This window comes from Buceros rhinoceros, unplaced genomic scaffold (assembly GCF_000710305.1).
Source record: "Buceros rhinoceros silvestris isolate BGI_N320 unplaced genomic scaffold, ASM71030v1 scaffold960, whole genome shotgun sequence".
In the NCBI taxonomy this organism is placed as follows: Eukaryota; Metazoa; Chordata; class Aves; order Bucerotiformes; family Bucerotidae; genus Buceros; species Buceros rhinoceros.
The window spans coordinates 106769-120860 of record NW_010388796.1 but is presented as its reverse complement, the minus strand read 5'-3'; the positions used below and the strand labels follow the sequence as shown (position 1 = coordinate 120860).

Here is a 14092-nt window from a genome sequence, read left to right as displayed (position 1 = left end):
TCTTTCCAGTACTCTGACAAATATAAATCATCCTGGGAAACGTTTTACTCATTTTAAGTATTGCAAAGAGGATGCTTTCATTTACAATACAACTAAAACAGAGATCTAAAGGACAAATAAATATTTGATAAAAAATGTTTTAATTTTCCAAAACATTTGAAACATTTTTTTAATTATGCAGTTTCAAGAATACAACATTATACAGAAAGTACTTGAAAAATTATTTAAGATCAAGATTTTTCTTATGAATTAATACACACTGCAACCAAATCAGGATAATAATTAAGACATACCGATCTGACTATTAACATAAAGCATCTAACTGCACATGTTTCTCAAGACCTAAAACACTCAGAACTTCAGCCATTACTTCAGAGAAATCCTGATGTACTGAGATGACTCTCAGCCGAGACCACACACATTAATTCATAAAGCCTCAGTATACAAAGCGGAAGAAAGATCCATGGTTTTGGATGACTCTACCAGAGACAGTTACAGTTATGATAACTCTCCGCCATGTCACCACCATTTTTCCTGGAATCATCTAGTTATTTTGAAGAGATTTTTAAATTACTATTATTTTTTCCTCTTTATCTAAAAACGTTTCCTGAGAGCCTGCAGTCCTTGAGATGTTCCAAGGACAGCAGCACTCACTCCACCCTCTCCATACTGACTCTTCCTGTAATCTTGCCCTTGTAACTAATCCAGTGAGGCTCTGCGGAGCATGACTAACACCACTTGGTCTGTTCTTCCATCCTCCCTCTGCAGACAGATGATGTGTGACCATGGAGCACTCTGGTTTTGACAGGCCTAGGAAACCTCTTTGTATGGGCTGCTGTATATTCCTTGAGATCCAGTGACAGGGGGTGTGGGAATGGTTCAAATGGGGATGTATGCGAATGCACCAGGTTCAGACTGGACGTTAGAAAACATTTCTTTCCCAAGAGGGTGGTCAAACACTGGAACAGGCTTCCTAGAGAGGTGGTCAATGCCCTGAGTCCGGCAGCTTTTAAGAGGCATTTGGACAACACCCTTAATAACATCCTTTAACTTTTGGTCAGCCTGAATTTGTCAGTCAGTTGGAATAGATGATTGTTGTAGGTCCCTTCCACCTGAAATATTCTATTCTATTCTATTCTATTCTATTCTATTCTATTCTATTCTGTTCTGTTCTACTCTAGTCTATTCTACTCTAGTCTATTCTACTCTAGTCTATTCTACTCTAGTCTATTCTACTCTAGTCTATTCTACTCTAGTCTATTCTACTCTATTCTATTCTATTAATTTGATATACAAAACAGTGCTAAGAAAGGACACATTGCCCATTAACTGCATCTGCACTGTTTGTCTTTAAATATCTTAATATTGTGGCATTGAGAGAGGGGAGAAATGCTGGCAGGGCAAGGCTTCAGGCTGAGGAGAGGTCACCTGTCCTGTGTGCACAGTTAGTCGTCAGGTCTGCACAGTGTCTGGAAAGTGTTGCTGCTCAGAAGCTAAATGTAATTGATGCATAAGCACTGCCGCATCAGTGCAAAAGTGCAGCGTGGACATATTTTGAGGTCAGAACTAAGAAAACAGTTTTGGGCAAACAGTTTCCACTGTGCATTTACACGAACTCTTGTACTGAGGGTCAAGGTGGGTAATCTCAACAGGGGCAGACAGGTGCTAAAGAAAAGTGTGCAGCCAGAAGAATTCCCACCGGTGCAGTCTGGGGTTATAGCTACACACAGCACCAAGATGTGCCAGCGAAGGGGGATCTCTTTACGTGTGCTGTTTATATCTGTTGTACAGGCTGCGATGAGCCAGTTCTGTTTTCCTGCTGCATCCAGAGGACTCCTGGCTGGGAGCAGGGGACAGCCTGGAAGGAAGATTCCCAGACACTCTCTGAACTCTGGTGTTCGGGCAAATTCTCTGGAAAATTAATTTTCTGTGTACACTCACCAGTGAACTCTGTCAGTTTCTGAAGATCTTCTCCAAGCTCTGCAGTGACTGTCAGTGCCTGCTTCACCTTCAAGTTTGTCTCACTGTAATAAATGAGACAAAAACATGAACTGAAATTGCTATGTGAACTGAAAGCTCTCCCTGAAAGTCACTTCTGTTCTTGAGGAGAGTCTTCTTCCTTAGACATCTGATAGACCATGGCATCATCAGCCATTTTTTTTACCCAGCTAAAGGGTGTAGTTGTCTCTTTCAGCTGCAAAGACAGGCAAGCCAGCAGAATTCTGGACGTGGTATCATCCTACCAAAGAGAGTGAGGTAGCTCTGTCTTGTCATTTTCACTACAAAGTGCTAGACCAGGCATCTCAGCTACCTGAGCAGCTCACCATCTATCCTGCCACTCATCCTACTCATCCTGAACCCCGAGGTGTCTGAGCAATAGGAGAGGTCTGGATCTTCTCTCGTGGTCTCCTGGTTCTGAAGAGTACTCAAGTCCAGGGATCAGCTAGCTGGGGAGTTTGGGATGCAATGTCAAAGAAACACTGCGCTTGTTCAGGGCCTCTTGGCACTTGCATGTGCAGGAGCTACCAGCTCACTTTCAGCAGAAACCAGACTGGGAAAGTCCAGAGGGCTGACTGTAGGAGAGACACCATTTCTTGATCTCTCTGGTCTTGCTTAGCGCTTCAAGCTGCTGCTAGCTTCAGGCAATGCAGAGAAGGTAATCCTAGTGGTCATAAAGATGAGGTCATATCCAGTTTATTCCAATAACTACAAATTAGTTGCAGCCCTCTGATTTGTGGTCAGTTGTGCCCAGGATTGAGTAACTTTTTTAACCCTTTACAGTGTGCATGTATTAATACTTCATTCTAGCGGTCCAAGAGAGATAACTGGAGTTATTCATTGTGATTATCTCTCCCAGGTAATCCGGCTGAGAGAGAAGACTAAGGGAGACACAAGAAACAGAAAGCTTCTACCAGTGACCTGGCATATTGCTAGAACACATTTCAAACTAACCGTCAGTGTTTGAAGAACTGTCACTAAAAATAAAAGTCCCACCCTCACATGACATTTGCACTGAAAGAAGAAAAAGTATCCACCAGAAGATGTTCTTTTCAAAATACCTACCCAAAGTTTATTCTATGTATTAGGAAACTCTTACTACAAAAGCTATTTTAGGTAAGGTTGCAGCACTCAGGGTCACCAGAGAAGACTTGGCCTGGCACTGGCAGCAGTGATTGCACTCAAGGGCCAGGCTTTACTTACCCGTCCAGTTCAGCTGTCTCGATGTACGTCAGGCTGTGGGGCTCGCTGCTTGACAGTAACAGTAGATCAGCCTGGACATGGAGACACAGACTTGGCATGAGTTTGCATGGTTCAAGGGCATGCCATCTGAATGCTACCTGTGGTTTCTACACACTGCAGTTCTCTGAAGCAGTTGTCACCACTCCTGACTTATTTGCTTGTGAGAGATACAAGTAATTACAGAGACTAACAGTGCGCAGGCTGGAGGGAAACTGTACTCACCGTCACGAAGTTGTTGTTCTCTAGCTTTATTATATCCCCAACTTGGACATTCATCCATTTTTCATCCTTTAACCTGCAAGAAAACTCCCAGTAAGTACGCACATAGAGCAAACACCACTTGGGAAAGTTGGGTACTCAGCTCTGCTCCTGAAGCCAGACAGTCGGTGCCATCAGGACTTGGTCTGTTGATAAGATGGAGCAGAGTCTGCCATGATGTGGCCTGATCCACATCATTACTAAGCTAAGGGATGGCTGCAATACAAAAAAGCGGTAACGGTGGTTGGGGTGACCCATGCAGGGTTGAGACCAACCCCACAACAGCAGCACAGTCCCAGTGCACTGTCCTTCTCTCTGGACTACCTACTCCTTTTATTTTAACAGACTACATCATCTCAGAAAAAATCATAAAAAGCTTCCCAAACATGGGGAAAATTGCCAGTTGTGTTAGTATTTCTAAGTGGTATCAAGGGCCAGAGCAACAGATCTTTTGTGGGCCTGGATGTGGAGAAGGTCAGTGCAGGTACTCTGGTGTGCAGATACCTATCTAAGCTGTGTCTGCAGAGGCCTTCACAGCACTAAGCATGATCTACCTGCAGACAGACAGGTAAATTACAAGCACCAATGTAACCAAGTCATGATAGCTGTATAGGCAAAGTCTAGAGGTGAGAAATATCAAGAGCTGTATCAAAACAGGACTGGATGTTCAAACTTGTGTTCACTTCAGCCTTGTTTTTTCAGTGTTGGTCAGAGTTGGGTAGGACCTATGGTTTCCAGTTTTTGAATAAAGGCAAAATATTAGAAAATTTCTATTTCAATCTATGTTTCCTAGACACAGTAACTAATACACAGTAAGCTAAGAGACTGGTTTACTGAGCAGAAAGCTCAAAAAGTATGTTCCTATTCTTTAGTTTCCAGTGATATTTTTAACTGTTTGGTCATCTGTTGGAGTTTACACAACATACTACTATCAATAGTATGGAAAAAAAAGTCACTGGAGACTTCACAGCTGTCTACAGTACTATGCACAGTTGGACTCCCTGGAGCTGCAAGAAAACAGCACATCTGTCTGCCATAAAAGCCAAAGCCTCTGCTATTTTTTTCTGCAGGAAAGAACAGTGCCAGCAGTACAATGTCCAAAGCACACAGCTGAAATGTTTTGAGTACATCTAAGTCACAAGTGCTACGCACACTCAAAGTGTTATGACATGGTGGAGGAAGCTATTCCTACTGCTTAATTTAAAATAACTTGTTGATAATGCCTAGTTTTGCCTAATGCAGAAATAAATGCTATGAACATAAATGGACATGGGATGATAACCTTGCCTGTCACCTCTAGGGTAAGGAGTAAAATAATACAATACTCTCAAACCATCACTTATTTAAACACACATATATATCCAGGAGCAGAAAGAGTTTAGTTTTTGGTCAGTGCAAGGTCACAGCTGTAACACCTGCACTGGCTGTGGTACTATGTCTTGGGTTCATTAATTGGACACATAGTCCAGAACTGCACGGTGACCTAATGGTGTGAAAGACAATTAAATTTTAAATTGTTTAGTGATCCTTGGGAATCACACAGAACAAAAAATGTATTACTAATAAAATGCTCTTCTCAGTCAAAATTACAGCGAAAGAAAAAGGACTTACATGCCATTGATCAGGACCTGGACTGGGCGGTTGTTGACATGTTTGTCGCTTTTGTGTCGATTCTGAAAATTTGATCAGTATGTTAAAAGGCATTTCCATGAAAATAATCACACAAGAGCTATAGGCAGTTCATTAAGATTTTAGGTTTTTACCCAGCTGGCTGATTGAGTCCAGAGACACAACTGAGTCATAGTCAAGGCCACGTTTACGTTAGTAGCATAGGGCATAACTGGACTGAAAGAGCAACAGCAATTCCAGCTTCACCCCATAGAGTCAACAGGAGTTTGACCATTAGCTCTGGTGGGCACAGACTTTGGGCAAAGCTTTGGCCGAATGACACCCATGTTGTATGCTTACTTCCTGCCAAATGTTTTTTCTGCCTCATTGCAGATACATTGCAGAGGATGAGTTCTCCAAAGTGGAAGCCTAAGAATATAACTCTTTGTGTGTGTCCACACTTATCCATTGGTGACCACATTTTCAGACGTGCTGAGCACTCAACAAAAAGTCAACAGAAAGTCAAGAGATCTGCTGGGTCACTCAGCAATTTGGGAATTCTAGCTCCTTTTTAGGTAATGAACCATAGATTTGGGGATCTAATCTCAGACCCCATCTTGGCCACAGACCAGTTCTCCAACTGCCTGCCACTGGCTGTGTTTATTTTAAGAGTTTTTCTTTAGTCATTGTGCTGAAGAAACACAGGCAAACTCCAAAGTACAGGTCAACAATACAGAACTTACAAAATCATCGATGGCATCCTTGACTCCTGATACAGCCAGCACCAGCACCAGTGGCACCACCGTTGTAAACCAGGCTAGTGAGGAAATCTGGGGAATCAGCTGTAGGAAGAAAAAGTCCGAGTTGAGAAATTTCTTACCAGTTCACCAAATGGGAACAAAACACTGTTCTCTGTGGAAGCTGAAGATAATATTTTTCTATGTTATTTGAATACAGAATAAAAACAGAAATGCAGCTCTGTCATTAAGTGACCCCACAACGGTGGGACAGCCCAGGAACCCATGCTTTTCTTACAAAACAAGCTGTAATTTAGGATATAAACATGGAGCTGTCAGGAAGTGCAGTGGCTGCTCTTTCCTGTTGACAGTAACATTAGGATTGCAAAGTCCCCAGTGGATTCCTCTGGAGGCACTGACCTGAGTAAGCCTGCTGTGAGGGACCCAGAGCTATCTGAGCAAGGCCTGCTGTGCAGAGGCTGCAAATGCTTCTGGTTTTTGTTTTAGTAACTCTTCACATTTTGCTGAAGTAAACTTCGTGTCAATAAACAACACACAGCTGTTGCCAGGGCTGACCTTGCTCTTCCAAGATTAACAGAGCCATTTTTGTTTCCCATATCTTTAACAGTGAGAGTACTCAAGAGTTGAAGGTGATTCTGTCATATCTTCAGTGATGCAGAGGTGAATGTCTTTCTAGCATAGCTGTCGCATTCCTCAAGAAGAACAGCACTAATGATAGAAGCAAGGTGATACCAGCACTGCTGTGTCCATCAGATTGGATTTCGGCAGTGTCAACGCCATGTGCAATGTGATGTTGGCATTTATGCCACTAAAGCAGCTGCCTGAGCATCGAGAGCTGCTTTTTGAGATTGATGCTTCTGCTGCACTATCACAACCCCGATCCTAAAAGCACCACCAAATCCAGCCAGGAGAAATGATGTTTAGAGGCAGGAACAGCCCTGCTCAGCTGTGGAGGCTGCAGACACATGTAACTGCTACCTTCTCACCTAACTTGAGTATAATACACGATCTGCTGGATGGTGCCAAAGAAGTGGGGCGGCAGAGTCCTCATAGCCTACCTATCGCATCCGCTCCTGGTGCAGGAAGAGATACTCTCAATGCTACAGCGAGAGAGTGAGCAGGCAGAGGAGGGGGAAAAAAGTAAATGGAGGAATGTGTGAATAGAAAAGACTAATGGCTGCTCTCTTTAGCCTACCTTGATGCAGGTAGCAGAAAAGGCTGTATGCTTTTATATATATTAGCTCCTAGATAGTTCAGCAAAAGGCAGAGAGGGATAATTCAGGGCAAAGAGTTTGAAATACTCCAAATTCGATAGTCGAGCAGCTAGAGCGCAGTACAGTAACACAGGAACATTGCTGCCAGCTTAGCTGAAAAGGCACTTCAACTAGTTTCTTTAAAAATTTACATGGGCTGAAATTTCCCAAATTCATTCCCTGTGACAGCGCAAAGAGGACTAAATGTAGTTTGTTACTTTAAGAAAATTCTGCCTATGCTCTTTTGAGCTGAAATTAAAAACAAAAGAAAAAGCATTTGGAAAAGGTGATTTTGACAACCTGTGTGCACTGAAATGGTCAAATTTAAAATCTCATTCTTGAAACATAGTCAGAATTATTCCCTTTTTTTTTCATAATGTGTATTGCAGTATGACTCAGAGGACACTGCCTTTACCCATATTCTAGCAAAGTGCAAAGGGGATGAAATCCTGATACCAATGTCTCCAGTGCATTCAGCTTTTTGACACAGTAGTATTACCAGCAGCAACAGGCAAAGTGCAACTCAATGCCATCACGAGCCACAGGGTTCAGTAAAGTTGCCAGTCTGACACACTCCGTATCAGACACTTCCCTCACCCGGCTGAGCAGGGAGCAGCAATACTCAGCTTTATGCAAACTAGCTCTAACCTTGAGCCTTCCTATTGTTAACTCCTTCGTTCTCTGAGAAACAAAAAAGTTTACAAATATGTTTTTCTTGTTGTTTCTTTTGAGACTGCCAATCGAATTTGCCTTTAAACCTCAGAATAAGGGAAAACTTCCTTTTGTAGGGCAGGAAGAATATGTAACATAAATTTGAGGGCAGCTGGGACCACGTGGTATAGACACAAAGGGGTAGTAGCATATGGCATGAAAAAGGTACATGATTTGTTGAAAACTTTAATTATATCTTTTTCTTCATTTAGCTCAAAACCTCATATCACAAGGTAAGGGAGGAAATTGCTTTTCTTTCTGCCCTACTTTCTATCTACTTTAAGGTTTTACTAAGACATTAATTCATAAAGTTTTCACTTTATTAGAACTGTCTATACATAGACCAGCTTTGATAACAGACAATGCAGACGGCTAGAAACAGCGCCGTGAATTCATACCTGCAAAATCAGCAAGAAAAGAAAGTAAGCATTGGCTATTCGCTGAAACTGTTCAAACAGGTTGAGAGGCAGGAAAGTGAAGAAGTTGTACTTCGATGTTTTAATTGAATTGTTCTGTAGGGGAAAAAAGGAAAATAACATTGGTAAAACAGGAAACAAAATTAGAGCACAACCCATTTCAACTGTGTTTTTACTTGCTTATATTTAGCAATATCATTGTTTCCAACAGCAGCTCAAAAAACATTTCCTTTTCCCCCACATAATCATGCCAAGCCTGGATAAACAGACAGAATTCCTCTTGAATTTGGTGAAAACATGATACTCAGTTTATGCCAGTGCCACTGCAGGTGGTACAGGTACGTCTAGACGCTCACAGAGACGCATCTTCCATTTATTAATAGTCTTCCCACTTACACAATGCCCAAACAGATTGAAAATCTGTAACCAGAACACAACAATTTTTGTGGCAGCGTCTACAAGAAAGTGTTAGAAGACACATGCTGGGTCAATTATCTCTAACTTGTCTGAGACTTTGAAGCCCCGTTCAGCTGGACAACCCCACAGGAGCTATAGGTCCTCCCAGGAGCAGAACACGACATTATTATTTTCAGCTGATTCAGCAGCTTCTCAACTCAGTAACTTGGAGCTGTGGCTTGTTTCTATTCCACAAAGATCACTTGAATGCCATGTTGTGCAAACAGCCACTAATACAAGAACTCACCACTTCAGTAAGTGAGTTGCAGTTTTGTTCCCTATTTCCAGTTTCCTTTTCTAATTGCAGATGGCCCCTCCAGGCAGAACCAATGGCTGCTCCCCTGTTTGTCTTCTTCAAACCAGAGAAACACCCAAGCTCAAGATTACAGAACTGGATGTTTTCTTCCCCAAAGTTCAGAGCAATCAATCAATCTATCTTGATTCCAGGTTTAGGCCTGGAAGCACATATGCCATCTGTAGCCAGCACGTCTAAAATTTCCCCCTTGAAGCTCTGCAGAAAGTGGCTATTAACCTGCTCCCAGGGAACCTAGGGTGTGACAGCACAAGGAGGAAGATATTACACAGTAAGAGATTTGCCAGTTCAATGGAAGACAAAATGGTGGTTGTAGTATTGTAATAGCCTTTAGATACTGCTAAGCTGGTGGAAAGACAGGAGCTACTAAGTTTGAATCACGGGCCGCTGCCAATCTGTGCATTAATCCAGGATCTCTACATCTAAACTGACACACATCAGCATATTTCCTCTATCGAATCAATTATTTAAGAATACCACTAGAAGGTGTATATGGTGAAAACTATTCCATTTAAGGCAGTTACTGGATTTCTCTATGTCCAGACACAAAGCCACATTCTTCAGCATTAACTTCATGCTTTGTTGCTTGTAGGAGCCAAAGGATAAATCTCTGAAAGAGCAGAGATAGAAACGCCCTTCATGGAAGAGCTAGCCAAATCCTCCCGTTGGCCACACTCCAGCCATGAAAGATGTTTATCAGTGATTATCACATAAAAAATATTGCCTGTCTCCTGGCATCATCTCCAGGTGTGGTTAACGCTGCCTGTGATGTAATTGTCATGACACAGAGTTAAATCTGGTTTATTTAAAAATTCTTCACCATGGGATGTGTGCTGCACACAGGTTCCGTGGTCACTTCTTAAACAGTGGAATAGCAACATCCTCTGCAAACCCAGCATACAGAGAACTGTATTGGTTGACAAGTGTGTGTCCACTAGACACAGTGTCTGGCAGGTATCTTAGTAAAAACTGGAGCTAAAGATGCTCCCTGCCCACTACTCTGAGGAAAAATATCATGGTCACTTACTTAAAAAAAGAGAAGACAGTAGCTACAGGAAAAAATAAGTACTGGGCACCCGACCTTTGTGCATCAAGAGATTTTAGAGGGTCGCATACAACATGGGAAAAACTTCTCCGTAAACACTCACATAAAGTTCATAGATCTTTGCCTTCAAAAATCTTAAAGGGGATAAAGAAAGGAATGGGAGTGGTTTATTTCAATTCCTGCCTTCTATTTCTGTCCATTAATGACGTCAGGAAAACCACTGAATGAACCAGAACCATTCATTTTGTTTCCTATTGCCATTAGGCATGGTAAAAACTCCAGACATAACAGCTTCCAAATGCTCAGCTGCAAGATCTGGACATCCAGTATTTTCTCCATAATAGTTCAGGGTCATGATATGGTTTGGCACACACTGTCTTTTGGGACACCAGGATGCTATAGTCCTCAGGGTAAAGATAGTGAGAATTATAGTGGACGTTCTCATCATTCTAGAGTCTATAATTAAAACTAAGTACCAGAAAAAAAGAATTTCTCATAATCACCATAAAGATTTCTAATTCAACAAGTAAGTTGTTCGTGGCCCTCAGGGGCTAAAGGAATATCAATATTAAATGATAAAAACAAACGAGGGAAAACTCCAGCCTTTTCAATTGAGAGATCTGAATTCCCACACCAAGGATACACTTGAAGCTCTGTCTAAGATATGATTTTTGTTTTCGTGCAATACTTCAGGGCTGTGTGCTTTGACAGCTTGGACTCTTGGTTGACCATGGGGAAATCTCAGCTGACCTCTGCTCTTGATCTTATCCCACTCCATGATGCTCAACACCATCACGCCCTGTCACGCCTTTAGAGCTGTACCAGAACCTGATGCTGGTTTGGGAGGGGTGCTACAAGAACAGGCAGCACTACAAGAACAGTCTAGATGCAGCCGTCGCTTTATAAGCAATGACTCTAACACATCCTCTTATCTCTCCCATGCTCTGCTTTAAGTGAGAGAGTCTTCCATATGCGAAAAGCAATGGAGAAGAAATACCTTTGAAGCAGCAATTGAGAATTAGGAAGTCTTAAAGGGACTTCTCATTCTCCTATAGGTTTATCAAAACCAAACATCTAAGAATCGCAGATCTATGGGCCAGGCACAAAGATGGGAATAGGGAGCTTTACACTTATTCCCAGATCTGCCCTAGACTTCTGGCTGACTGTAGGCAGCCCCTCTGTACTCCTATGTCCTAAATGAATAGGTCTGAGCATGGTTACCCCCAGTCAGCCTCAAGCTCTCCAGATGCAAATCTTGACACGAGAGCAACATTGTCCGTGGGTGAACGCTTATTCTCATCTGCTCTTTTCAGGGGCTAGATTCACACCTCCTAGAGGTGTGACTCCACCAAAATGCTGTCCCTAAGAATAGTGCTCATCGCACCACAGTTACACAAGTCCAGATCTGGCGGATGAGCTGTTACTTAGGGGGTGTTTTCAGAAGCCTGCCTGTGACGTCCGAACACAGGCAAATGATCGGCAGATGGCTCTTACCTTTGTTTGCTGAGCAAACATATAATCTCCTTGCCATAAAAGTCACTAGAAATAAGAGACACTGTTGCTTTTGTGGCTGGATTGCAGGGGCCAGAGGGTGAAAAGGCAGGACATGGCAGGGAACAGATCATCTGAATTTATACCCCTGGCTCAATGACATATTAGTTTCCAGCAGCTGGACAACCTGGCTCAAAGCAAATTTTAGCATGGCAATCCCTTGGGGAGGTGTTGTGCCATGACACTGGCAATTTCACTAGCACCTGTGTAGCACAAGGTACAGAGGGGTGAAGCAGCTAAGAAGTAGAAACGGCTTTTCCCAGGGTGCTTTGATAAAGCCTTGCAAGGAGGTGGCAGGAGCACAATCCAATGGCACTTTGTTTAAATGCAGCAGTGCAGTTTGAAATCACGCAGATGCCATATGCAGAAGTGTGACTAAGGGCTCTGAATGTGCTCAAGGACGTATTTAATAAACTCATGTGAAAGGGCACATGGTGCCACGGAGGCTTTGTTTTTGTAGGGAGTACAGAACAGACAGATCACATTAGTTTCAAGCCTACAAAGTTCATTGCCTTATTCGTGACAGTGGGCAGCAGCCCCAACTCAACAGAGGAGTGGGAAAATCCAACAGAATGCTGATGGGGTTCATCTGACCCCTGGGAAGATCTCATCCTCACTGCTTCAAGTAAAAGACTAGTCAAACACCAGAAATAAAAAGATCTATATCCAACCCACAGTCTTCTTTATCTTTTTGTTGTTGTTGTTTATTTTTTTCATCTTTTTTCTTTTTAATAGCTCTGGGAATTTCTTACAAATGTAACCCCTCAACCCCCTCGTGGCAGCAGTAATGAAATGAGTTCCACGATCCCATCACATGTTGGGTATTCCAGGAAAATCTCTAGGAAACTGTGGTCTCTAATTGTGTTTTCCTCTGCTGTTCCTTCTGCCTTGTGTCATTCTGTTACAGAGCGGTTAATCATCGTTGTGGTGAGTGTCCTCATCACGGTGGTGCAGAGGAGGACACAGAGCAGACAGAGGTGTCATGGCTTGCCAACCCCATGCCATGATTCATAGACAGGTCAAGTATAGGATCTAAAGATCTTGTCTCTTAGTCATCTCCTACATATGTCTCTTAGTCGATGCTCCTGTAGTGCCTTCTCCTCCTGTTCTGCTCAGCACCTGAAGCTTTTGCCTGGCAGGAGGAAGTGAAGTGAAGGGCAGAGAACTTCTGAGCTGTGCAGAGGAGGCAAACTCCAAACCACCATACCCTGTTTGTTAAGGTCTCACACAATCAAACTCCCAACCTGTATGGGAGGAGTTTTGTATCTGTGAGGTTTGAGCTAAGAAAAGTGGAAGATTTAGTCCACAGAAGTCTATGGACTTCATTGCACCTTACGTCTGGCACAGTTCAACCTTTCTGTGCTTGCCAGGGCCCTAATGTGCCTTAAGGAACTTGACCTTACCTGGTGTCTCCATCCACTACCTCTGTGCAGGGCCCAGCCATGGGCCTTCAGTCCTTGCCTGAGCGACATTGTAGGAGTACCAGTCTCCAGACTGACATCAATTCTAGTGCCCCAGTTTAGAAAAAAACAGTTTTTCCTGTTTGAATGGTATGTTTTAAAATGACCAATTGTGATGTATTCCTCCCACTTACGTGTGCACATCTCATTGGTGGCGAAAACTCCGGTGGGCTCCCCATCTCTTTAAAAAGCTGCGCACTGGGGCTGTCTTTGGGGACCTTGCACTTCTGGGGGAACTTCCAGGCTTTGTTTGTCCTGATTGGCTTCAGACCTGCCCCACTGCTTGCTCTCCGACTTACAGTGAGCTTTCTCGGCGTGCCGGCTCCATCTCTACCTTTTCTCCCCATCAGCTCCAGACCTGCCTGCCTGTGACTTCCTGCTCCGCACAGGACTGCATTTGCCGCTGCTGCTCTGCACCGCTTGGGACGGACCCCTACTGCCACTGCCGCCATTCCTGCCACCGGCGTGCTCCGGAGCCGCTGTTCCTTCGCTGCCCTTCTTTAATACCCACGACCAAAACGGCTCAGGGAGGTGTGGCTCCTGCTTACACGCGGCATTGCGGTGTTTGTTCCAGCTGCCGCTGCTTTTGCTCCACTCCCACGAAACCACCGACCACGTGTCTGCTGCCAGTTTAAAAACTGCTCAGTACTGTTTATTTTTCCTTTCCCTCTTTTTCGCCCTAACTCCAAGATTATACCCCTCGCTATACCAACCTTCCAATCCCATATCTCATTTGTTTTTCTGTATGTAATATTTTTCTCTAGTGTTATTAAGGTTGTTTAAGTTTCCCAAACTTAAGAGGTCTCACAAATTTTTGTTTCTTTCTTATCTCTCCTTTTAACCTTTTCTCTCCTGGAGCAGGAGGGAGGTTGGCTAGAGACAGGAAAGAACATGTCCCTGTGATTGGCAAACCTTGGCCATGCGCTGACACCTAGCTTCCCAGGTGGGCCTATCCAGCTCTGCTCCCTATGTGGACCTTCAACCTATGGAACCTATGGTGTAGTCTTGTATTCAGCCCTATCT

The 14092-nt window shown here is 43.3% G+C and overlaps 1 protein-coding gene across 1 annotated transcript in view; it reads right to left on the bottom strand.

Moving 5' to 3' along the window:
- Nucleotides 1–13521, bottom strand: part of LOC104489163 (phospholipid-transporting ATPase ID-like) — a gene marked incomplete at its 3' end in the record, with an annotated part of 16717 nt that extends 3196 nt beyond the window's left edge. The window contains exons 1-7 of the mRNA XM_010131295.1: nucleotides 13204–13521; nucleotides 8227–8340; nucleotides 5850–5948; nucleotides 5110–5171; nucleotides 3463–3535; nucleotides 3202–3272; nucleotides 1942–2024 (exon numbers count right to left, since the gene is read on the bottom strand). Of these exons, the coding sequence (XP_010129597.1) occupies nucleotides 1942–2024; nucleotides 3202–3272; nucleotides 3463–3535; nucleotides 5110–5171; nucleotides 5850–5948; nucleotides 8227–8340; nucleotides 13204–13521 (820 nt within the window). The remainder of the gene's footprint in view (nucleotides 1–1941; nucleotides 2025–3201; nucleotides 3273–3462; nucleotides 3536–5109; nucleotides 5172–5849; nucleotides 5949–8226; nucleotides 8341–13203) is intronic.
- Nucleotides 13522–14092: the final 571 nt, after the last annotated feature.